The following is a 25,668-nucleotide window of genomic DNA, read 5'->3' on the forward strand; positions in this document are numbered from 1 at the left end:
ATGACATGCACTATGTAAAAAACAATTTAATTCCTTTTTTCTCTTTTTTTTTAGCTTATGACTACAGCTATGCTGCCCGATTCAACTTCAGCTCTTCTTCTACTAATCGTCCTCCTCGTTCACCCCTCCCTTCCGACCTGTCGGATCGGGACCCAAAGCGAGTGTGATGCTGCTCCTTTTGTACCAGGCCACAACCTGGTGGGGGAAGGTTATGATATAGTTACACTGCAAAGAAAAGGAGCTCATGTGATTGATGTGAAGACTTATCTGAGCCCCAGCAAAACCTGTAAACTCTGCACCAACCCTATTCAAAGCCATGCCTACCAAAAAGTAATTAAAGATGCATAAATAAACAGCTGCACATCTGACTTGAGGGATTAACAATAATGCGACTTTTCTTCATTTTAAGCGTCCATATTCTGTTGCTTCCTGGGGTGCCAGTCCATGCAATCCTGACATCATCAGCAGTTATCACACCTCTGTTAGGTACAGTATTTAAACTGGATTGTGAACACTGTAAAAGTTGAAGCACATAATTAAACTAACAATTACTGGATTTGTTGTACATGTTACAATTACATGTTCCAATCAACCATGTATGTTTATTGGACATTTATGTGGTAGACCAACACAGTAAAATGAATTTAATCTTAGATTTTTCACCTAAATAAAAACCTAAAGTTTGTGAAAGAAACAGTAGTAAGCCATGTTTGCATTTTATTAATTTTGTCAAACCTAAAAGAGTTGAATAAACTGGAGTTTATAAGTTGGTGCTCAACCTATAAACTCAGAGGTTTATACTGTAGGTTCAGTTTATAGGAGAAAAACACAGGAATGGGAACTATTTCCCAGAATGCTTAGCAGCATGTTTTTGTATCCAGAGGTGGATGTGTGTTACATTGATCTGACTTTGGTGTGTTATTAAGGCAAATGTTCATTTTAATAAGTTGTAAGTCTCTGCTCAAAGTTTTTGAGCAGAATTTATGTTTTTATGTCGATCTTTGTTAAATTCATTAGCAAATGATAATTTTTTTGTAATCAAATTGAAACAAGAATTTTAATTATTCTAATATAAAATATGTATTTTATTTAACTTGATAAGGTGAGTGAAAATAATACAGAAATGTGTGAAGGCAGTTTTTTTTTCTTGCATATTGTGAAATGATTATTTGGTTTAAAGTCCAGTATTAAGTTAAAACTCACAATTCAAGATTAATGTGCTAACAGAACTTAAAAAACAATGTTTAGACAACATGTCTCTTCTTGTTAAATGAACTTCAAGAACTTTAATTTCCGAGTTAAAACCTAAACAATTTTCTTATTGACTTTAATTGAATTTTAAAACAGCAGCTGAACTTTTATTTTTACGTCGAGGTCCCTTCAAATATTTTATGGTCTAAACTGTAAGTCAGAAATGTTCTCTCTAGTCAAATCATTTCTGTTTGGAGAGAGCGGTTTGTTGCATAGTTCATACCTCATTTCTATTTCACTTTGTCTGTTGTGACAAGACAACTTAACATCTTTAGTCTGTGCATATAAAAATCTGACTCTGACCCGAAACCCGACGTAAATTCAAGTCACTCCTTAGTCCTAAACCAAACCCCTGACTCAAAGACAGCACTTCTTATGGGGACTTACAAGGTGAGAAATCCTAAAACACAAACACAAATATATTCACACACACAAAGGGACATGTGCTCAAGGACCATCCTGCAACAATGAGAATCAGTTTGACTGTGAATAACTATAAATAATTAGTTAGGAAAATTATTAACAAACTAGAAATTTTGATTAAAATTACCAAGTGAAGAAAACAGGCAAATACAGACCCATTCACTAAATTAGAATATTATTGAAAAGTACATTTGTTTCAGAAGTTTTATCACTAAGTGAAACATTATATAGAATAATTCCACACATATGAATTTTTAAAGCCTTTATTTCTGTTAATTATGAAGATTTTCAACATACAACTAATGCAGACCTAACATTGAAAATTGGAATAACACAGCAAACCAATAATATATTTTCTGATTGTCAGGATCTGTGTTTTTCTGTGTTTATTTAGAGTGTTCTGTGTCCTTAGTCTCTTCGTTGTCCTGTCCTCCCCTTGATTGTTCCCAGGTGTGTCTCGTTTCTGTGATTACCCTCCTGTGTATTTAACTCCACCTGTGTTCCTTGTTCCTCGTCGGGTCCTCGTCAATGTTTCGTCAACGTCAATGTTAGCTTCTTCGTCGTTCTGTGTTTCCTTGTGCCTGCTGCTTGTTCCCGGACTTATTTATCATTAAAATTCATCATTCATCATACCTGGGTCCGCTGCGTCTGCCTCACCACCAACACCGCACCGTAATTCATGACAGTAGGACCCGACCAGACCGAAAGGTGAGGCTGCTATTATGGACCCAGCTGGAGTGCGGAGGCGGAGATCCGGCAGGGAGGACAGGGCGCTGGCTGACGCTCTCGCCGAGCTGCAGCGGGAGCTTTTCCGAGGGACAAGACTGGTGTTGGCGCCCCCCGGATTCGGCCCGCGTCGGTTCCTCCGTCCGGGTAGTCAGCGACGTGAGCCGCCGGTGGAGCCGGCCCCTCGTCGCTTTCCGGAAACACCACCTCCGCTGCCTGCCCGGAGACAGCGACGTGAGCCGCCGGTGGAGCCGGCCCCTCGTCGCTTTCCGGAAACACCTCCTCCGCTGTCTGCCCGGAGACAGCGACGTGAGCCGCCGGCAGACCCGGCCCCTCGTCGCTTTCCGGAGCCGCCACCTCCACGGTCAGCCCGGAGACAGCGACGTGAGCCGCCGGTGGACCCGGCCCCTCGTCGCCTTCCGGAGCTGTCACCCCCGCAGCCGGTTCCAAGGCTTCGCTGCGGCTCGCCCCCGCGGCCGGTTCCAAGGCTTCGCTGCGGCTCGCCCCCGCGGCCGGTTCCAAGGCTTCGCTGCGGCTCGCCCCCGCGGCCGGTTCCAAGGCTTCGCTGCGGCTCGCCCCCGCGGCCGGTTCCAAGGCTTCGCTGCGGCTCGCCCCCGCGGCCGGTTCCAAGGCTTCGCTGCGGCTCGCCCCCGCGGCCGGTTCCAAGGCTTCGCTGCGGCTCGCCCCCGCGGCCGGTTCCAAGGCTTCGCTGCGGCTCGCCCCCGCGGCCGGTTCCAAGGCTTCGCTGCGGCTCGCCTCCGCGGCCGAGTCAGCCGGCGTTCCAGCCGGCGCACCCGAGGCCGAGTCAGCCGGCGTTCCAGCCGGCGCACCCGAGGCCGAGTCAGCCGGCGTTCCAGCCGGCGCACCCGAGGCCGAGTCAGCCGGCGTTCCAGCCGGCGCACCCGAGGCCGAGTCAGCCGGCGTTCCAGCCGGCGCACCCGAGGCCGAGTCAGCCGGCGTTCCAGCCGGCGCACCCGAGGCCGAGTCAGCCGGCGTTCCAGCCGGCGTTCCTTCCGAGACTCCCAGTGTTCCTTCCGAGACTCCCAGTGTTCCTTCCGAGACCCAGACCCCCAGCGTTCCTTCCGAGACTCCCTGCGTTCCTCCAGAGACTCCCTGCGTTCCGACTCTGACTCCCTGCGTTCCGACTCTGACTCCCTGCGTTCCGACTCTGACTCCCTGCGTTCCGACTCTGACTCCCTGCGTTCCGACTCTGACTCCCTGCGTTCCGACTCTGACTCCCTGCGTTCCTCCAGAGACCCTGACCTCCAGCGTTCCTCCAGAGACCCTGACCTCCAGCGTACCTCCAGAGACCCTGACCTCCAGCGTACCTCCAGAGACCCTGACCTCCAGCGTACCTCCAGAGACCCTGACCTCCAGCGTACCTCCAGAGACCCTGACCCCCAGCGTTCCACCCGAGACCGAGACCCCCAGCGTTCCACCCGAGACCGAGACCCCCAGCGTTCCACCCGAGACCGAGACCCCCAGCGTTCCACCCGAGACCGAGACCCCCAGCGTTCCACCCGAGACCCCTTGTGCTCCGACCGAGACCCCTTGTGCTCCGACCGAGACCCCCTGTGCTCCACCAGAGACCCTGCCTCGGGGGGCTCGTCGTCGCCGTCTGTGGGCGGCCCCCGGGACTCATCGCCACCTCCAGCGCCGCGGACGGCCGCCGGACCGCCTCTGTGGTTCCCGCCTCCAGCGCCGCGGACGGCCGCCGGACCGCCTCTGTGGTTCCCGCCTCCAGCGCCGCGGACGGCCGCCGGACCGCCTCTGTGGTTCCCGCCTCCAGCGCCGCGGACGGCCGCCGGACCACCTCCGTGGTTCCCGCCGCCGCGGACGACCGCCGGGCCACCTCCGTGGTTCCCGCCTCCTTTGCCTCCGCCCACCCTGTGGGTAGTTTTTTGTTTCTTTTTGGACTCTTGGCCCTTCCCGTGTTTCCGCCCGCAATGGTGGGTTGTTTTTTGTTATTTTGGACTCTGGCCCGCCGTCCAGCGCCCCTCCGCCCACCCTTGTTGTGTTTTTGTTTTTTGGGCGTCTAGTAGCCGCCCTTGAGGGGGGGGTACTGTCAGGATCTGTGTTTTTCTGTGTTTATTTAGAGTGTTCTGTGTCCTTAGTCTCTTCGTTGTCCTGTCCTCCCCTTGATTGTTCCCAGGTGTGTCTCGTTTCTGTGATTACCCTCCTGTGTATTTAACTCCACCTGTGTTCCTTGTTCCTCGTCGGGTCCTCGTCAATGTCAATGTTAGCTTCTTCGTCGTTCTGTGTTTCCTTGTGCCTGCTGCTTGTTCCCGGACTTATTTATCATTAAAATTCATCATTCATCATACCTGGGTCCGCTGCGTCTGCCTCACCACCAACACCGCACCGTAATTCATGACACTGATACAGAGGAATGAAAAGTGTGTTTGTTACCTCCTTAGAGGTTATTTTCAAAAGTACTTTTAATCTGAAAACTGAGCCAAATATGGAAGCATTTTCTAATTTATTGTATATAACTGTAGTTTATGAATACCTGCCTAATAAGGCTGTGGTATTAAAATAACAATAGTTAAATCAACAATTTCACCAAGCTTAACTACCTTATTAAAAATATGAGAAATGAACTGTATAGATGTTTAATAATAATTACTTCCTTTAAAATGTCCAACAGCTCTCTGATTAAGACTTACACATCCCAAGACACCAATGATTGGACGGTAAGAAACAACTCAAAGCTGAACATTTCAGAATATTTTCAATGCAGCCCTGAGTTTTAATAACACAACCCTGATAGAAACCTTGCTGGCTGATTTTCTTTCTTTCCCATTTCATTTCAGTTAATATGTACTCTTCCAAGAAAGTATTTTGTTATCTTTTTAGTTTCCATTCAGTTAGAACTGAAGTAAGTAATTAGAATAGTGATAGAAAAATATGGATTCTTGTTTAACACCTTATAAAATACTTGTTTTGTATGTATTTCATCAGTTTGGCTTGGAAATTGAAAAGGTTTTGTTTGACAACTTCGATGTGGGAGGAACCGGCTCCAACGCCTACAAATTCACTTCACAACAGAGCAAAGAGGACCGCTACACTTTCAGCACACACAGTGTCACCTGCAGCCATTATGAGTAGGATGGAAATTTGACTTTTTTCATTGAGTTCTGACAGGTCATGGTTATTGAAATAATTGTCTAATTTTGTCCTGGTGTCTAGATTTATATTATCACCCACACCTCCCTTAAGCGTAGAGTTCAAAAAGCAGTTAGACATCCTGCCAAGTCACTATGACTCTTCTACTAAGAATGAGTATAGAAATCTCATAAACACCTATGGCACACACTACTTCAGACTGGTGAGAACTTTGGCACACACGCATTGTGAATTAGTTACAGATATTTTTCTGCAGGGAAGCATTTTAAAGAACTTTATACCTATTTTAGGTTGATCTTGGAGGGCGACTGAGACGACTGATATCTTCACGAAGCTGTTTGTCTTCCCTGGATGGATTAACCTCAAGTGAGGTAACAAAATGTACAAAATAACAGATTTTTACACAACCATATGTGATGCTTCCATGATTCTAACACCGAGGAGAGAAAGTGAGGCCAATATGGTCTGGTACTGCGTAAGGGTAAAAGATTCTGGGTCGGTACGCAGTACCAGGAGAACGGCGCAATAAGGCCATCATCATCATTTATCATCATTGATAAAATTGTTTATCAATGTTTATACATGCTAGCCGTGATGGAAAGAGTACAAAAATAATGTAGGCTACTCAAGTAAAACTACAGTTATTATTATTATTACTGTTATTATTATTTTCATACGTATTTGCACATAGTACCTCATAAAAAATATTGTCATAGTACCGGCAAGAATTTAAAACTACTTTCACCCCTGTTTATATTATTACCAAATACATGAAGCAGCAAAAATATGAAGTTCATCGCTTCCAACAACCTACTTGAAGTATTTTTAAGTGTGATTTTTTTTTTTTTTTATTTTGTCCATTTTAATTTAAAAGAATTTCTACATGAACATATTCTTCTCTGCTTGTGTCTAGCTCTTTATGTAAATGTCTGGTGAAATGCAGCTTTTTTTAAAAATCTCTTTGCTGTTCTTCCATCCAGATCCACTCCTGTTTATCTATGGGTGTTGCTGTTGGCTTGGGGAAGTTGGAAATCTCTAGTGTCCAGAAGTCTTGCATTAGTGTCCTACAAAGCCAGGACTCTGCCACTAACTTCAGCTCTGGTCTTCACCAACACCACTCAGAGGTGTCAGGAGGAGATGGTTGGTTGGGGGAGTTTTCAATTTCCAAAAGTGATTCCACAGCCTACATGAACTGGCTAAAGAGCCTGATAGAACATCCAGATGTTGTTTCGTTCTCCCTTCGACCTCTCTATCAGCTCGTGCCAAGCAAACTTCAACAGGCAGGGATGAAAGCTGCTATTGAGGAGTATTTGAAGGACAATGCTGTGAAGAAATCACTCCAAGAGCCAGACTGTGAGGGCTCTACTCTGTCGTCAAAAATGGTATAGAGTGGTGAGATCTTTCCAGGTACATGCAGACAACAGATCATAAAGGCTTGGGAGACATAAGTAATCTTGCATTTTGATTTACTGATTGATAATAAAATATGTATTCTTGTATTTTGATTTATCAATGATTATTAAAATAAGGATTTTTGTATTTTGATTTACTGATGATTATACAAAGAGTTGATGTAATGAAAAGCAGATCAAGAAATGAATAACATGATGAATAAATGGTGAATAGAATTAAAAACTCAGATGATTATTAAAAGAAGTTATGTTTGAATAATTAAATCAGAAAGATGATTATATTAATGATTTATGGTGATCACACAGCATACACAGAATTGTAACTGAAGCAGTCATAAATTGTGTGAAGCATAGTGACATGTTGTTCTCAGACTGTGTTATAATTAGAGCAGGAGTCAGGGCCAGAGCTGAGCAGGAAAGCAGGGGAGCTCCAAAGAGGAACTGGAATGTTTTCTTCGAAACTAGATTAGAGAAGTGAATCCAGATGGTCAGCAGACAAACAACAAAAGGAGAAGTGAGCAAGACGTTGACTGCTGTGGGAAGGTTTGGTACTTTTCCACGAAGCCATCAAATGTTCGAGAAGTCACGTAAGCCATCACGCCATACATAACTATGGAATGAGAGAGTATAAAAACCCATGAAAAGAGGAACAAAGTGTTCTTAGTTCCCGGTGCTGAAGTCAAGCTAACAAGAAGATGCAGACAGAAGACCAGCAGAGGACCGCACCCTGGAACCACGGAGAAGCGAAGACTTTGCACTGCTAGGAGGGGGACAAGACCCATCGACCCTCAACCCTGGTTCCTGATTCGATCTCTGCTCTGCGCTCAACCCTAGGATCTCAAGGCTACTGCAACAGACTTGGTGGAAAGACAAAGGTCACTAAGTGATGAAGATCTGAGTGTTCGGAAGACAACAACCAGTTCTGCTTTGCTTCTATTCAGAAGAGGATTTTGCCATTTGAGGACAAAGACTCTAACCAAGGACATTGAAGTTTTCTGTTGCTAAGGTCATCCATCATCTGGGTATGAGTTGAATTGCATCCCAAAGCCACGCTCAGTAAATTAGTGACACAGTTTAGGGAAAGAAGTTAGGAAAGGATGAAGGTGGTTTATAATAATTTACATTTTTATTCTTAATTTGTAATCATTGATAATTAACCTGTCTGTCACTTACCCTTGCTAAAAGCTTGCTTAATAAAGATGCATTAAATTTCTAATAAGATCTGTGGACAGTGAAATTAATTGAGTCATCTATTATTTTTGGTTCTTCTAATTAATGTAAAACCCATGAACATGTTTTTAGAAATGTGGTGGCTTCGGACATTCCCTTAGTGTTGATAAAATAATGACCTTGGGGCTTATGTTGAGCCACTAAAAAATATATAGTCTGTAACAAGTGTACATTGTTGATGGAGAGAGAGCAACCATTAACAAGAGTGGTTATTGAAGTTATGCAGTTGCAAGGGCTACTCATCTGTCTTACAGTTGACAGTCTGACAGGTGACTCAGGTCTATCATCGTGGTCTGTTAAATTTTCAACTGTGTCTGCAATCCTACCCTTATCTTGGCATGGAATCTGAATCAGTTCCTGTGGTGTGTGTGAGGAAGAAAGGTGGAAGTCTTTACATGGCCAGTAGACTATGGTGGCGCAGGGCTTAAGCACAATCTATGTATGGAGGCTTCAGTCCTCGACGCAGCTGTCGCAGGTTCGATTCCCGGCCTGGCGGCCATTGCCGCATGTCTTTCCCCTTTTCCCATTACCAACTTTCCTGTCAATTAACTATCACATAAAGGCTACTAGAGCCAATAAAACCTTTAAAAAACACATCCTGTCTTGACACACACACATACATATTGGAAAAGTAAGCACAAGGGGGAAAACCTGTCAGTAATGGAAAGTAAAAAAAAACTTGATGCATACATAGACACCTACTTTGAACTGTCCTTGCACACTGTGGTTATCACCTACATTACTGTATCTGACCTTCCAAATGCACCTGTTTCTTGCACTATGTGTGCTTAGAAAACTGCTTACATGCATACTTACAAAGGAAATAAAATAGACTAAGACTTAACGACCAAAAAAATAAAAATGCAGACGTATGTACTAATTTCTCCACTTCACCATCTTCCCATCCAGTCCAGTGGACAGAGATCCACGAAAACATTCTCAAAAGGATTGTGGATCATCTAACAAATCCACATGTCATGGCGTACCCAGACAATTTGTACTACATGTTGACGCATCAAAGGAGGGCCTAGGTGCAGTTCTCTACCAATGACAAGAGGCAGCACAAAGAGTTATAGCATATGGGTGCAGAACATTGACAGCTGCAGAGAAAAATTACACGCTACACTCTAGTAAGCTGGAGTTTCTCGCACTGAAAGGGGCCATAACTGAGCTGCATGTTAGAGCTGATCCAGCCTCTTTCAGAAGAGAGCATAAAAGTAGTTCAGAATTCAGATACAGCTATAAACAGAGTTCTGGTTCTTAAAAGAACACAATCATCTCTAAATCACAAACAAAAACTTAAAGAAATGGGTTTTCTCTGTTGGGTGTCTGGGCTCTCCCTTAGAGATAGGGTGAGAAGCTCGGTCATCCAGGAGAGACTCAGAGTAGAGCCGCTGTTCCTTCACGTCGAGAGGAGCCAGTTGAGGTTCCTTCGGAAGAGCTGGAACAAGTGGCTGGGGAGAGGGAAGTCTGGGCCTCACCTGCAGATTGATGAGGATGGGATCCTCAGGAGAGTAAAAACATCTACATCACAGCTGGTCATCCCAGACTCCCTAAAACCAATAATCTACAAACTAATACATGAAGACATGGGGCACTTAGGTGCAGATAGAATGGTTGTCCTGGCCAGACATTGTTTTTACTGGTCTATGATGTGACAGGAAATTGAGCACTAAATTACCCAAGGGTGCGTATGTATAAAAAGGAAGAAACCCAACAGAGTAATTAGAACACTCATCCAGACTACCACAACACCTGCACCATTTGAGATGATCTCCATCGACTACTTGTACTTGGAGAAATATAAGGGAGGTGAAGAATGTATACTTATTATAGTGGATCCCTTCACTAAATATACACAGGCATATGCAACCAACGATAAAACTGACTGATGACTTTATCACACGATTTGGATTCTGTTATAGTTTGGCTCAGATGACCGCAACAAGAATCTGGGACACAACACAACATCAACAGGACACAACATCAATAACCATTTTAAGCCCTTTAGAGGCATTTATTAAAGCAATGTCAAGGGGAAGTGGGTGGCAGCCCAGGAACAGCTGCACCTGCATCTGCTCCCTTCAGTCTGGTCCTCTGTCTGGTGCATATCACCCTCAGTCATGGACTTGTTGGCCCCCACAAGTCCCAGGGTCCACTCCCAGGTATGGTCAAGCGACACCTCCACATGTGGTCCATCTGAACTGGCTCCCACACCGTCTCAAGCGACCGACGCGCCCCACGGCGTCTGGCTCCGGCTCTGCCTCTGGAGCTAGATCTGGCCTCTGGTTCTCATCTGCAATTAATGGAATGAACGCTCCTTATTTATGGTCAAGGTGGACACATGACTGTAAGCGCCTCCCAAAATTGAAGACCTTAATTAAAGCATATTTAGCTGGCCACTATTCAACACAGGAGGAGGCCGTCACAGATTCCCATCCAGGAAACACCTCGATCAGGAAAGGGAATTTGAAAACAGTCTCTTCGATAAGCTCCACAGTTTATGTGATGTCCGCTCGTCTCACAGCTCACCTTATCATCTCCAAGCAAATCCTGCAGAACGTTTCAACAGAACTCTGCTTGGAATGTTGCAAACACTCAAGGAGACACAAAAATCAAAATGGAAAGAACATTTAAACAAAGTGGTTCACGCTTATAATTCCACTGTTCATGAAGCAACTGGATTTTCTCCTTTTTTCCGTCTCTTTGGTCATGAACCAACTCTGACCTGAGCTTTCCTAGGAGAGAAAAAGAAGTAAACTAAACTTATTCTGGCTTTGCTGAAATGTGGAGAGAATCAATGAACCATATGCAATTGCAATGGAAAACATGCAATTGCATATGGGAAAAAAGTGCAAAAAGAGGACAGAGAAATTATAATCATTGCACATAAAATTCCACTCTGAGTCCAGGTGATGAAGTTTTGATGAGAAACCCAACAACAACAAGAGGACCCGGAAAACTTCGTAGTTACTGGGAGGATATATTCTATGCTGTCAAAGTCCAAATCTCACCAAACTGATCAAAGTCCAGATTGTTGTAAAACCACTGCATGGAACAGGAAATAAACAAGTAAGAAGAACAAGAAGCTACACAAACAAACAAGAAGTCCAACCTGCAGATACGGAAAGTTCCAGTGAGGAAGACTACTACGTATGGACTGCAGCAAGACCAGCTGACTCAACTCTAAATGCAGAGGCAGAGTTGGACCTAAAGATCTAACTGAGCCAAATGAGGTCTTGGAGGAAATAGTAGAGGAGATACATCCTCAAGAAGAGGAGGTTGATTCAGATACTGCTGAATCTAATGATGGACAAAGAGATGAAGGAGCACCTGGAGAACACCCAGGAAGGAGGAGGCAGACTATGAGAATCTACATTTCTGACCAGTTGTGTCACCTGACCCTTAAAGTCCTCAAGATCTGATCCACCAGAGTATAGACACGCAGAAAACAACTCTTCCAGGCAATCCTCATCCATATATCCTTTTTATGGCAGCACTTAAAAATAAATCAGTTCATGTTCATACTTATTTTGTTAGTTTAAGAGGCTAGTTAATATTATAGTCTAATCCAATAAGGATAACAATCCATTGAGACTTGTGTAATTTTATCCTGTCATTGGTGAGAACCGATTTATGTTTATATTGACAGTGTTTATACATGTATTTAGACAGGAACACCATAGAGAGTTATGGAGTTATGGACTAACTTTTGTTCTCATATAATCATATGAGAACAAAAGTTAGTTCAAACAAGTTGTTCAAGTAAGATATTTTATGACATGTTACTGAAATGTGTGACGAATCTGGGTCTATTGGGTAATTTCCTTGTCCCTTGGTGAAGATTTTGTGGGGCCCATCAATACTTTAGACTTTTCACCCTTTAGTACTAATGGACTGTAGACAGTTCTGTATGACACACAAGCTGTATGGAAGATAAGGAGCAAGATGACAGCATTTAATGAAGATGAGACAAACAAACTTTGCAATATTGTAATATTTGTTAAAATACTTGCCTGTTAACTTACCTTTAATCCTAGTTCTTGTGGATGTTGTTGTTCTGTATTGCCAAAAATGTTAAAATGTTGTTAGGCAACTTTTTTGTGGCAGAGGGTGTTGCACCATATAAGTATTTCTTTTAAATTATTACAAATTTTTAAAGTTATGGACAAAACACTCTTTATCCATTTATTTAATACATTTCTTTTGTCTTATTAATTTTATTGTTTAAAACATTATGCCTAGTTAAATTTGTTCAAGCGTAGAAGTTTTACAGAATTAGAGCTGTGTGCTACGTGTTTGTTTTTGTACCGGAAGTAGTGACAGTTGTAAAGTTGCAACTGGAAGTAGAAACTATGTAACGGTTTTTCTGTGCTCCAATGCCCGGCTGTTCCAGAGATAACAATTCCAAGAAAAACACACAGAGTGGAGCAAATCTAGTTGCCAAAAATAAAGAATAACTCCTGTCTGTTTTATGAGTGAAATGCAATCACAGAATTAAAATACTTAAATTTCAATCACTGTTACCTTGTTCCGTTATTGACTGAAGCTAAATTTAGAGTTGCTCTTTATGTGTTTTTTCTGACTTGATGTTAAACTATTCCTTCATTGCAGTTCCGGTAAAACTATTTATTCTACTGGAACAAAAAGTTCCGGTAGAACTGTTTGTTCTGTTAGCGTAGATATTTTAAAAAGATCACTGCTAAAATAAAATCCTCAAACTTCAGCGGCAGTTACAAGAAACAAAGTAACTACATTCAATTGACCTTTACACAATGTTTTGTATGAATATTTATCTCTCCAGGGCTGCTGCTTTATAAACCACAGTTCTCAGCTCAGCTAACTTAGACGTTGCTTGTTTCAACTTCTTTTCAGTCTGCTTTGGACAGGTAAGATTTTTTTTAATGTAAAGAGTATCTTTGTTTAGAATACACTACAGCAATTAAAAATATTGCGTGTTTATTGAGTTATAAAAATTTTTTTATAGAAGATATTTTTCTCATGAATTTATTAGAAGTGCACCGATTGCAGGTTTCAGGCCGATTCCTGATTAAGAATCTACTAAATTCCTGACCTGCTAATTTCGATTTTGGACAATATAATTTTTTTTTGTCTGTAATCTTGCTAAATATAGGAAGAAAGTTGATGAGTTACCAACAGTGGGGTGACTATTGTTAACTACAAACATTTAGACATGATCTGCTTGGCCGGTCTACTAGTCAAACCTCTCACAGCAGAGCAGAAGATAGCAGTTGCTTTAAATACGTTTGCCAAGGTAGATAAAATCGTTGGATAAGATCGGCTTCACATGTAAAAATCGCCCGATCACCGATTTCCTAAAATTAGGGAAATCGACACAGATAAATTGGATGGGTAATAAATCAGTGCAGCCCTAGAATTTATAATTCCACTGATATTAATGTGGTGGAGCTGTGTGGCTGTTTGTTGAAATCAAAGATCTGTGGAAACCAAAAATGTTGTAGCAACCTCACAAGGTGACATCAAAATTGTTGGGAGTCAGAACTCGCTTCGAAGTTTGGCTTATGTAATTATTATGAATTGTAATCCATAATTTATTATTTAATTAATAAAGCCAAGCTTAGTCCCTGATGAGGGAATGAAGAAACTCTTCACACAACAAGGAACGATCACTGATATGCTTATTTCTAATCGAGTCTCAGAATTTATTAACTAAATAGCCCAACTTTACAGATGAATTATTCTGTGAATAACTTCTTTCTTTAACTACTGGCATGTAACATAACTATTGATAAGAGAAAAGAAATATATAGAATAATAAAATCAGATTAATGAATTAACTTCATTGTTTCCTTCACAAGTATTTACTGGCTGAAACCTTTTGTGTTATCTAGAACTGTTTACTAATGTTTCACCATCATTAACTGCTGCTCCCGTAAACAAATACTCTATCTCAAAAATGTGATATTGGCTTATGCTAACACATGCAAAAATAAAAAATAACTGAACAGAAATGCATATGTAAAAATGCACAGAAAAGTTCAAATGAATTAAATAAATAATTGTTTCAATAAATATTCAACTGTATTTAATGCATGGGCAAGTAATAATCACAATATGCTTAAACAATATATAACCATTAAATCTGACTTCTATTCATTTGTGGTTATTGTCCTGTGTTAGCAGCACATCCTGACTTTATTTTATCTGCCAGTTAGACCCTCCAAATTCAATGGGTAACTGTGCTGTACTGTTACAATGAAATGCACTGTAAACAGATATTTACCCATGTATTAAATACATTTAAATATTTATTGAAACAATTACACATTTAATTCATACATGAACTTTTATGTACATTTTTACATATGTTTCTCTCTATGCCATGCACTATGTAAAAAACAATTAAATTTCTTTTCTCTCTATCTTTTAGCTTTTGACTACAGCTATGCTGCCCGATTCAACTTCAGCTCTTCTTCTCCTGAGCGTCCTCCTTGTTCACTCCTCTGTTCTGTCCTGTCTTATCGGGACCCAAAGAGAGTGTGATGCTGCTCGTTTTGTACCAGGCCACAAGATGGTGGGGGAAGGTTTTGATATAGTCACACTGCAAAGAAAAAGAGCTCATGTGATTGATGTGAAGACTTACCTGAACGAAAGAGAAACCTGCATTCTCTGCTCCAACCCTCTTCAAAACCATGCCTACCAAAAAGTAATTAAAGATGCATAAATAAGCAGCAGCACGTCTGACTTGAGGGATTAACAATAATGCGACATTTCTTCATTTTAAGCTTCCATCATCTGTTGTGGACTGGAGTGCCAGCAGTCAATGCAGTGCTGACATCATCAGCAGTTATCACACCTCTGTTAGGTACAGTATTTAAACCGGATTGTGAACACTGTAATAGTTGAGTCACATAATTACACTAACAATTAATGGATTTTTTTTACATGTTACAATTACATGTTCCAATCAACAGTGTATGTTTATTTAACATTTATGTGGTAGACCAACAAATAGTGGATAATTCTGAAGTGGAAGCTAAATATGAAATATGTGGTGTGCATTTAAACTGATATTCTGATATTTATAAATATATTCTAGTGGAACCAGTTGACTTCATAGGTCACCTAAAATAAATGTTTTTTTGTTTTTTTTAAATTCACCTTTATTCTCCTAGTGTTAAGTTCACAGTTAAGGTTACAAACAGCATCATGAAGACCAAAGTAAAACAAAAAAAATGTGGTAAAGTTTGAAGGAGAGTTAAGTTGTAAAAACAAAATCCCAAACTTGAGACAAATCATGGAGCACGTCTAGACTGTCAGCTGAAAGGTATCAAAGCTATGGAGGGTGTCTGAGGTTGTGTATTTACTTCTCTTTCCCTGTAGAGCACTGACAATGTTCTGCAGAGCGGGGGCAGCCTTATACACTGTAAAACATTTGGGACACATTTAGTTGTGTCTACTATCTTCTAGTCTTTAATATATATACATTTAGTTTTAGATTTTTATCCTAAATATGTGAGTTTGTGAAAGATAAACTTACAGTATTTAAGATATGTTAGCTTTTCAATCATTTTGTCAAACCTAGAAGAGTTGAATAAATTAGAGTTTATATGTTAGCACTAAAAACACTGAAAGAAGAAAAACACAGGAATGGGAACAATTTCCCATAATGCTTAGCGGCATGGTTTTGTATCCTGAGGTGGATGTGTGTTACATTGATCTGACTTTGGTGTGTTATTAAGGCAAATGTTCATTTTAATAAGTTGTAAGTCTCTGCTAAAAGTTTTTGAGCAGAATTTATGTTTTTATGTCGATCTTTGTTAAATTCATTAGCAAATGATAATTTTTGTTCTAATCAAATTGAAACAAGAATTTTAATTATTCTAATATAAAATATGTATTTAATTTAATTTAACTTGATAAGGTGAGTGAAAATAATACAGAAATGTGAGAAGGCAGTTGTTGGTTTTTTTGCATATTGTGAAATGATTATTTGGTTTAAAGTCCAGTATTAAGTTAAAACTCACAATTCAAGATTAATGTGCTAACAGAACTTAAAAAACAATGTTTAGACAACATGTCTCTTCTTGTTAAATGAACTTCAAGAACTTTAATTTCCGAGTTAAAACCTAAACAATTTTCTTATTGACTTTAATTGCATTTTGAAACAGCAGACTTTTATTTTTACGTCGAGGTCCCTTCAAATATTTTATGGTCTAAACTGTAAGTCAGAAATGTTCTCTCTAGTCAAATCATTTCTGTTTGAAGAGAGCGGTTTGTTGCATAGTTCACCCCTCATTTCTATTTCACTTTGTCTGTTGTGACAAGACAACTTAACATCTTTAGTCTGTGCATATAAAAATCTGACTCTGACCTGAAACCCGACGTAAATTCAAGTCACTCCTTAGTCCTAAACCAAACCCCTGACTCAAAGACAGCACTTCTTATGGGGACTTACAAGGTGAGAAATCCTAAAACACAAACACAAATATATTCACAGACACAAAGGGACATGTGCTCAAAGACCATCCTGCAACAATGAGAATCAGTTTAGTTTTATCACTAAGTGAAACATTATATAGAATAATTCCACACATATGAATTTTTAAAGCTTTTATTTCTGTTAATTATGAAGATTTTCAACATACAACTAATGCAGACCTAACATTGAAAATTGGAATAACACAGCAAACCAATAAGATATTTTGTAATACAGAGGAATGAAAAGTGTGTTTGTTACCTCCTTAGAGGTTATTTTCAAAAGTACTTTTAATCTGAAAACTGAGCCACATATGGAAGCATTTTCTAATTTATTGAATGTAACTGTAGTTTATGAATACCTGCCTAATAAGGCTGTGGTATTAAAATAACAATAGTTAAATCAACAATTTCACCAAGCTTAACTACCTTATTAAAAATATGAGAAATGAACTGTATAGATGTTTAATAATAATTACTTCCTTTAAAATGTCCAACAGCTCTCTGATTAAGACTTACACATCCCAAGACACCAATGATTGGACGGTAAGAAACAACTCAAAGCTGAACATTTCAGAATATTTTCAATGCAGCCCTGAATTTTTTATAACACAACCCTAATAGAAACCTTGCTGGCTGATTTTCTTTCTGTCACCTTTTCATTTCAGTTAATATGTACTCTTCCAAGAAAGTATTTTGTTATCTTTTTAGTTTGCATTCAGTTAGAACTGAAGTAAGTGATTAGCATAGTGATAAAAAATATGGCTTCTTGTTTAACACCTTATAAAATACATGTGTTGTCTATATTTCATCAGTTTGGCTTGAAGGTTCAAATGTTTGAACTTGTAGGCTCCAACGCCTACAAGTTTGCTAAACAACAGAGCAAAGAGGACCGCTACACTCTGAGCACACACAGTGTCACCTGCAACCACTATAAGTATAATGGAAATGTGTTTTTTTTTTCATTGAGTTCTGACAGGTCATGGTTATTGAAATAATTGTCTAATTTTGTCTTGGTGTCTAGATTTGTATTATCACCCACACCTCCCTTAAGCGTAGAGTTCAAAAAGCAGTTAGACATCCTGCCAAGTCACTATGACTCTTCTACTATGAATGAGTATAGAAATCTCATAAACACCTATGGCACACACTACTTCAGACTGGTGAGAACTTTGGCACACACACATTGTGAATTAGTTACAGATATTTTTCTGCAGGGAAGCATTTTAAAGAACTTTAAACCTGTTTTAGGTTGATCTTGGAGGGCGACTGAGACGACTGATATCTTCACGAAGCTGTTTGTCCACCCTGAATGGATTAACCTCAAGTGAGGTAATAAAATGTACAAAACAACAGAGTTTTACACAACCATATGTGATACTTCCATGATTCTAAGTAAGCCGATATGGTACTGGGTACGCAGTACCAGGAGAATGACACAATAAGGCCATCAGTCAGATTGGCTGCACTTCGTGTCAAAATAGCTAGGATTGGCAGTTTGAAACACAAGTTAATCTGTTTTTAAATTGCTTTTTTCTCTCATTTCTTACTGTTTCTGAACTGTTCGTACTGTGTGATGGAGCCTGTACCCCTCCAGCCGTCTCTACCCCTCCAGCCGTCTCTCTCTCCCCTCTCTCTTAGCCGATCCCGCAGATGGACAAGCGCGATATGGCGATCTTGTGGTGGAGTGGTCACGTAGCCGACAAGGATGAGGTCAATTTGCAGTAGTGCCAGTCTGTTGGAAACAAACTCTTAAACTCCAGGCTGGACATGATAAACAAATGGCTGATTAAAAGCTGCTCTGCCAGCTCAGTGACCTTCATTGATAACCTCTGGATCTATTGGCAGCGCTTTCACCTTTTTGGAAGAGGCGGACGCAATCTTAATAAACATGGGATAAAGCTACTCACTGCAAAGCTTTTTCATTTTATCAACAAGGACAGCAACGTGATCATCGCTTCAGAAGAACAGGCTCAAGGATTTCTGACTAGGATGAAACCCTCTGCTTATCAGGAACAACCAGTTTCAAAACAAGCTGATACAACATCGACTGAAGATGGAGCAACTGGTTCCCTTCCTCCTTCTCCCCTCCCTCTCTGCTCACCCACTCATTCACAGGATTCACAAGATACACATGAAGAAATGTCTTCTGGACCGGAGTTTCTTAAATTTACAGATGGAATGAATCAACAGGTTTTACTTGGGACGTCTCTCCTTAGCGCTCACGTAGCAGACCTCACTTCATTTAAGCCACCAGACTCTAACTTCCCAGAGGATCCATCACTCTGCGTTTCTGAGGTCTGAGGCCGGGGTCCAGACTTTATCTTTACACCCGTCTTACTCCAGAATGTGTCTGGCCCCCCGGCACTGCAGAACAGGACATTACCTGTCCGGATCAGTACAAGAAAATTTACAAGAAACAGAAACATAAAATACAGCTGTTTTAATTCAAACATCAGACTGATCCCTTGCCTAAAGGAACCTCAGACTGAAGAACTCTTGGCCTCCAAGTCACTTAAACTAGCTCTTTTAAATACAAGATCTCTCTGTGCTAAAGCTCTATTAATTAATGATTTCATCACTGAGCATAATATCGATGTTATGTTTCTGACAGAAACATGGTTGAATGATAATAATGAACCGATCGTACTAATTGAATCTGCGCCTCCTAACTACAATTTCTTCAGTGAGAATAGAAAACACAAAAAAGGAGGAGGCGTGGCTTCAATATCTAAGAATACTATAAATTGTAGTAAAATATCTTTGGGTCATTTCACCTCTTTTGAGTATCTTGGAATTGAGGTTAAAGGCCACAAACGAACTTTGACAGTAACTCTATACAAAACTCCAACTTTTGTGGAAAATTGATTATTGATTCCATTGCCCCAGTTAAAATGAAGGTTGTGTCTGATAAAAAGAAATCTCCATGGAGAAATGCACAAACAGTTAGATCTGCAAGACAACTCTGCTGTAGGGCAGAACGAAAATGGCGTAAAACTCAACTCCACGTTCATTGTGACATCTATAAAGAAAGACTACGTAACTATCATTTAATACTAAAACATGCAAGAGAGGCTTTCTTTGCAGACGTCATAAACAAAAACATTAACAATGCTCGAGCTTTATTTGCAACAGTTGACAGAATCACAAACCCTCCTGTGACGTTACCGCCTGAATTCCAATGTATTGCCGCCTGCAACCAGTTTTCCAGCTTCTTTTCAGAGAAAATTCAAAAAATCAGGGCATTAATCTGTACATCCACTATAAAGCCAGTACCAATGCTGTGCCCAAACAAAACAAATACAGGAAAAATGACCCAATTCCAACTACTTAATTATAAAACCTTAGAGGAAATTATAAGTCAACTAAGCTCCAGTTCCTGCTGTCTGGAAGTTTTACCCACACATTTCTTTAAGAAAGTCCTGCCTGTTATTGCTAATGACCTGATCCAAATAGTAAACTCATCGCTCTCATCAGGCGTTTTCCCCCAGGCTTTGAAAACAGCAGTAATCAAACCACTTATAAAAAAGAACAATCTGGACAAATCACTAATGCAGAATTACAGGCCGACCTCTGACCTCTGACCTCCCATTCATCAGCAAAGTTATTGAAAAAGCTGTGTGTAAACAATTAACTAGCTTCCTAACAATAACCAACTGCTTTGACTCCTTCCAGTCTGGTTTTCGTGCTCACCACAGCACAGAGACCGCCCTCGTAAAAGTGTTCAATGACATCCATATAAATACGGACTGTGGCAGAACCACAGTGCTGGTTCTGTTGGATCTCAGTGCAGCTTTTGACACTGTTGACCATGACATATTACTGAATCGACTGGAGAGTTGGGTCGGACTCTCCGGTCCAGTGCTTAACTGGTTTGAATCTTACATAAAGAACAGGGATTTCTTTGTTTTAATTGAAAACTTCTCATCAACGAGGTCAAATGTCACATGTGGGGTACCCCAAGGTTCAATCCTAGGACCCCTTTTATTCAATATTTATATGCTCCCACTAGCTCAGGTTATAACAGGAAATAATATTAGCTACCACAACTATGCAGATGGCACATAGCTCTACATTACGATGTCACCAGGTGACCTTTGACCCCATCCAATCACTGAACAGGTGCTTAGAACAGATAAATGTGTGGATGTGCCAAAACTTTCTCCAGCTGAACAGAAACAAAATTGAAGTTATTATTTTTGGACCTAAAGAGGAACGATCTAGAGTTATAGATCTAGAGTCAATACACAGCTTCAGTTATTACAACTGAAAACCAGCGATCAGCCCGAAACCTGGGTGTAGTGATGGACTCTGACCTGTACCTCCAGAGCCACATAAAGACAGTTACAAAGTCGGCCTTCTATCACCTGAAGAACATTTACAGGATTAAAGGACTAATGTCTCAGCCAGATCTAGAGAAACTCATCCATGCGTTCATCTTCAGTCGTATTGATTATTGCAACAGCGTCTTCACAGGTCTGTCCAACAAATCAATCAAACAGCTGCAGCTGATCCAGAATGCTGCTGGCGTTCTCACTAAAACCAGGAAGATAGAGCACATAACACCAGTTTTAAAGTCCTTACACTGGCTCCCCGTAGCTCAAAGAATAGACTTTAAAATACTGTTGTTAGTTTATAAATCACTGAATGGCTTAGCACCACAATACATTAAAGATCTGCTGTTGTTGTATCAACCCTCCAGATCTCTCAGGTCTTCCGGTTCTGGTTCTGCTCTGCATCCCCAGAACCAGAACCAAATGAGGAGAAGCAGCTTTCAGCATCTATGCACCACAAATTTGGAACAAACTTCCAGAAAACTGTAAAACAGCTGAAACACTGACTTCCTTTAAATCTAGACTAAAACCTAAAAACCTACCTGTTTAAAATTGTATTTGAAATGTAATCAATTACAAATTTATTGATGGAACTTGACTTAATGATTGATTCTATATTGCATTGTGTTTCTGTGTTTGTAATGATGTAAAGCACTTTGAAATGCCCTGCTGCTGAAATGTGCTATACAAATAAAATTTGATTTATTGATTGATTGATATGGTCCGATAATGGACATTGAGCCGTACAGCTACTGCTCTGGTGGACATCCTTGCATCCAGCATGCCGATGACACGCTCTTGTGACATCTGAGGCATTATGACTTGTGAAAAAATTTGACATTTTGGAGTAGCCTTTAATTGTCCCCAGTTCAAGAAATGTCCAGTTGTTGCTCATTTTGTCTGATCACCAACTGGACATGTCCCACCCAGGTACTAGTAAACAAAAAAAACAAATCATTGAGTAATGCTCACTGACAACAAGTTGAATTAAAAATTATACACAAATCAAGAGAAATATTCCTTTTGTACAATAAATATCAGCAAATGCTCATTTATAGTTGTTAACTCCACATGGCAACAATGTTTGACATGGAGCGTTTATATTTTTGTTCAGTATAGTTGTGTTCATGTTACTCTGCTCAGTTAAAACAGCACAGCACACCTCGAAAACAACTGCTTGGTAACTTATAAAAGACGGCGCTTACTGATCGGATTGGTGAGTTTGATTTATAGACTGGGACATTTTACACAGGTGGTTCACAGAGACATAAAAAAAGTCCACTTGCAGTGGGAGAGGAAAAACAATATATCGCTTATCATTTTAAAATAAAATAAGACTAAAAGCTGCAAAAATATGAAGGTCATCGCTTCCAACAACCTACTTTAAGTATTTTCAGTGTAATTTTTTTGTTTGTTTGTTTTGTCCATTTTAATTTCCAAGGATTTCTACATGAACATATTCTTCTCTGCTTGTATCTGGCTCTTTATGTGAATGTCTGGTGAAATGCAGCTTTTTTAAAAATCTCTTTCCTATTCTTCCATCCAGATCCACTCCTGTTTATCTATGGGTGTTGCTGTTGGCTTGGGGAAGATGAAAATCTCTCATGTCCCGAAGTCTTGCATGGGTGTCCTACTAAACCAGGACTCTGCCACTAACTTCAGCTCTGGTCTTCACCAACACCACTCAGAGGTGTCAGGAGGAGATGGTTGGTTGGGGGAGTTTTCAATTTACAAAAATGATTCCACAGCCTACATGAACTGGCTAAAGAGCCTGATAGAACATCCAGATGTTGTTTCGTTCTCCCTTCGACCTCTCTATCAGCTCGTGCCAAGCAAGCTTCAACAGGCAGGGGTGAAAGCTGCTATTGAGCAGTATTTGAAGGACACTGCTGTGAAGAAATTACCCCAAGAACCACACTGTGAGACCACCACTCCTAATTTGTCCTCTGACTGCTGCCCTCTGCACGCCTCAAGGGGAAATCTATCAGTGACCATTGTTCGAGGCTGGAATCTATACGGAGATGTGATTGGAAAGACTGACGGGTGGGTTGATGCAAAGGTAAAAAAGAACAAAGACCTTATGGAACCTGATGAGCACACCTTTTATATGGCTCCTCTTTTGTTCACAGCTATGCCAAAATGTTCTATGGTTCCATATCCCACCAGACCCAAGTGATTGTATCCAATGATCCTCAGTGGAACGCTGAGTTTGATTTGGGCAAGGTCAGTAAACATTATTATCAAAGATTAGCTGAAAAAGCTCAACAACAAACTAATTTATTTACTCTGCTGATGCAGCAGAACTTATGGAGTTAATACCAGAATCTATTTTTGCAAAATAAACATTAAATTACCAGAAGTGAGAAATTGGGTTTTTATGCATCAGTCTTGAAAGAAAACATTCTTTGGTGCCACCAAACTAATTTGTTAGCAAAAATTTTATATTGGGTCGAAATGTGTTGTAGTTTCCATTGCAACAAAATGATGGTACATTATTGATTATTAACTAATTTGTCCTTCAACTTGTTGTTTGCATGAGACAGCAGCCACAATAACAAGAAAGGAGCTCCTCCCTTTAGGCCTGACTTGTTCTTGTTTCGGTTCTCACAACCAACCTGGATGTCTGTGGACATGCGGCTCCCACACTCACTGCTCTGCTAATCTTGTTGTGGAGTCAGGAAGTGATAACCCTCTCTTATTGCTTTTACAAATCAATCATGAGCATAAAAAGTTGGCTGCCCAAACAACAAATGTCCAAAACAAACCTTTAATGTCAAAGTAAAAACTTTATGAACAATTGTTTTCTCTGTCCTACTGATTGCTTATTTTTGTTTTTAAAAACCTGTTTGAAATAAATAAATCCACTCAAATAAGACAAATAAAAGTATACAATGATATGTAATGCAGACAAAAAGCATATTGTGCAGGCAAACTTGGGGAATGGACAATCAACTCCATTTCTAGATCCAAGCCAGGCTGTAGATTCTTTATATTTTGAGATACTGGTTCAGCACCTGCATGAAAAAGAATTTATTTTTACTTGATTAGACCTTTCACATTTCATGATGTTTATGGTCGAGCACAAATAAAAGTAAAAACAGAAAGAAATCTGAAAATATTTGAACAGAAACCACTTTACACATATATTGTGTAAACAGATGCAGCCTAGCTGATGTATTTCATATCTTGTATTTAGGCTAAGATTACAATGCATTTATCAACTTTTGAGATGCTTGGAAAACTGTTTTATTTTCTCTATCACCAAAATCATTTGACTTTGAACAAGAAAATATGCATCTGAATGATTATCCACTCAAATTTTCTCATGAAGGTGGACACAAGCCTGGCTCTGAAGATTGAGGTTTGGGATCAAGACGTTTTCTATGACGACCGTCTCGGACGTTGCGAGAAGTACCTGATCCCGGGCACTCACACTTTCACGTGCAAAGCAACGAGAGGAGGCATTGAGGTTAAATACACGCTGACCTGTGACCCGCATCTGACTGGAGAAAAGTGCAGCCTTTATAAACCATCTCCTTTAGTTACAGGAAATTGGTGAATTTTGGGAATGAAAGCATTTCATTTCATCATGTAACATTAATTCACTAAATCTGATAGAAACTCACAATTTATACTTAATCACTCAACTTTGTTAAAGACCTAGCTAAATGTGTATTTAACATACATTGAAAAAAAATCAAGATTCTGTGTAACATTTAATCACAAGAAATAACTACGCTTTAATACATGAATCCAGAAATTGTGTTCCCTTTAATGACAATAAAATTTGTGGAATTGCAACAAGTTGTTGACTTCATATATGTTAGAAAAATTATCCTCCTGTTCATTTACTCATGAGTTTATTTTACAAGTTATGTTTTCATATTATTCTTTTTATATTATTCTTTTTTTATTATTACTCTCATATTATTCTTCTTTTTATATTTACTTAACTTCTCTTTCTTTTGTAGTATGTTATTAACTTTGTTTAGGATGTTTGCTTGGAAGCTAAAAACGTTAAACATTCATGTGTTATTAGTTCCATCTGTAACTGATTAGTTGTGGTCAGCCACATGCCCTTATAAGGGCATGTCCATAGGAGGTTTCAGAATGTAAAGACGGTTGGTCAATTCTCTGTGTGACTGTGTGAAGAGAAGCCCAACCTCCTTTTTCTATACAATAAAGAGAAATGCAAAGAAAGAACTGGCAGAATTGAGTCCAGACAGTGTTTGACAGCGATTCGTCGCGTCTGTTCTCAATTCTCCTATTCTGCAGAAAAGAAATCAAAAGAAACCTAATCTCTGTCTCTGGCTGATTCTTTGCAGGTTATGACAAAATAAACCTATCAATATATACTGCTCAAAAAAATAAAGGGAACACTTTAAGTGTTAAACACCTGTTTAAGTGTTCCCTTTATTTTTTTGAGCAGTGTATTTTCAACAAATCTTGTATTATCCATCCATCCATTTTCAAACACCCTTGTCCCTAGTGGGTTTGGGAGGTGCTGGTGCCTCTCCAGCTAACGCTCCGGGCGAGAGGCGGGCTCACCCTGGACAGGTCACCAGTCTGTCGCAGGGCAACACAGAGACAGACAGGACAAACAACCATACACACACACACACTCACACCTATTGAAAATTTAGAGAGACCAATTAACCTAAAAGTCATGTTTTTGGACTGTGGGAGGAAGCGGGAGTACCCGGAGA

General features: G+C 40.2%; 2 protein-coding genes across 2 annotated transcripts; both read left to right on the forward strand.

The window, feature by feature from the left end:
- The first annotated feature begins 60 nt into the window (after window positions 1-60).
- Window positions 61-7,742, forward strand: LOC116719565 (perforin-1-like). Its single transcript, XM_032562109.1, has 7 exons — window positions 61-330; window positions 410-486; window positions 5,048-5,093; window positions 5,362-5,504; window positions 5,590-5,728; window positions 5,817-5,897; window positions 6,507-7,742. Exons 1-7 carry the CDS (start codon window positions 70-72, stop codon window positions 6,912-6,914), a joined length of 1,155 nt encoding a protein of 384 aa, XP_032418000.1. The 5' UTR covers window positions 61-69; the 3' UTR covers window positions 6,915-7,742.
- A 6,844-nt stretch (window positions 7,743-14,586) lies between these two features.
- On the forward strand, window positions 14,587-24,763 carry LOC116719514 (perforin-1-like). Its single transcript, XM_032562056.1, has 9 exons — window positions 14,587-14,856; window positions 14,936-15,015; window positions 17,129-17,174; window positions 17,444-17,565; window positions 17,653-17,791; window positions 17,880-17,960; window positions 22,509-23,005; window positions 23,092-23,185; window positions 24,294-24,763. Exons 1-9 carry the CDS (start codon window positions 14,596-14,598, stop codon window positions 24,519-24,521), a joined length of 1,548 nt encoding a protein of 515 aa, XP_032417947.1. The 5' UTR covers window positions 14,587-14,595; the 3' UTR covers window positions 24,522-24,763.
- The last annotated feature ends 905 nt before the right edge of the window (window positions 24,764-25,668 follow it).

The sequence above is a fragment of the Xiphophorus hellerii genome, chromosome 5 (assembly GCF_003331165.1).
Source record: "Xiphophorus hellerii strain 12219 chromosome 5, Xiphophorus_hellerii-4.1, whole genome shotgun sequence".
NCBI lineage: Eukaryota > Metazoa > Chordata > Actinopteri > Cyprinodontiformes > Poeciliidae > Xiphophorus > Xiphophorus hellerii.

Excerpts from the sequence above, each read along its gene's own strand:
- LOC116719565 (XM_032562109.1), top strand. The coding sequence starts at position 70 with ATGCTGCCCGATTCAACTTCAGCTCTTCTTCTACTAATCGTCCTCCTC. Across the intron at positions 487-5,047 it reads AGTTATCACACCTCTGTTAG|CTCTCTGATTAAGACTTACA; the intron begins GTACAGTATTTA and ends AATGTCCAACAG. Across the intron at positions 5,898-6,506 it reads ATGGATTAACCTCAAGTGAG|ATCCACTCCTGTTTATCTAT; the intron begins GTAACAAAATGT and ends TCTTCCATCCAG.
- LOC116719514 (XM_032562056.1), top strand. The coding sequence starts at position 14,596 with ATGCTGCCCGATTCAACTTCAGCTCTTCTTCTCCTGAGCGTCCTCCTT. Across the intron at positions 17,175-17,443 it reads AAGACACCAATGATTGGACG|TTTGGCTTGAAGGTTCAAAT; the intron begins GTAAGAAACAAC and ends ATATTTCATCAG. Across the intron at positions 17,961-22,508 it reads ATGGATTAACCTCAAGTGAG|ATCCACTCCTGTTTATCTAT; the intron begins GTAATAAAATGT and ends TCTTCCATCCAG.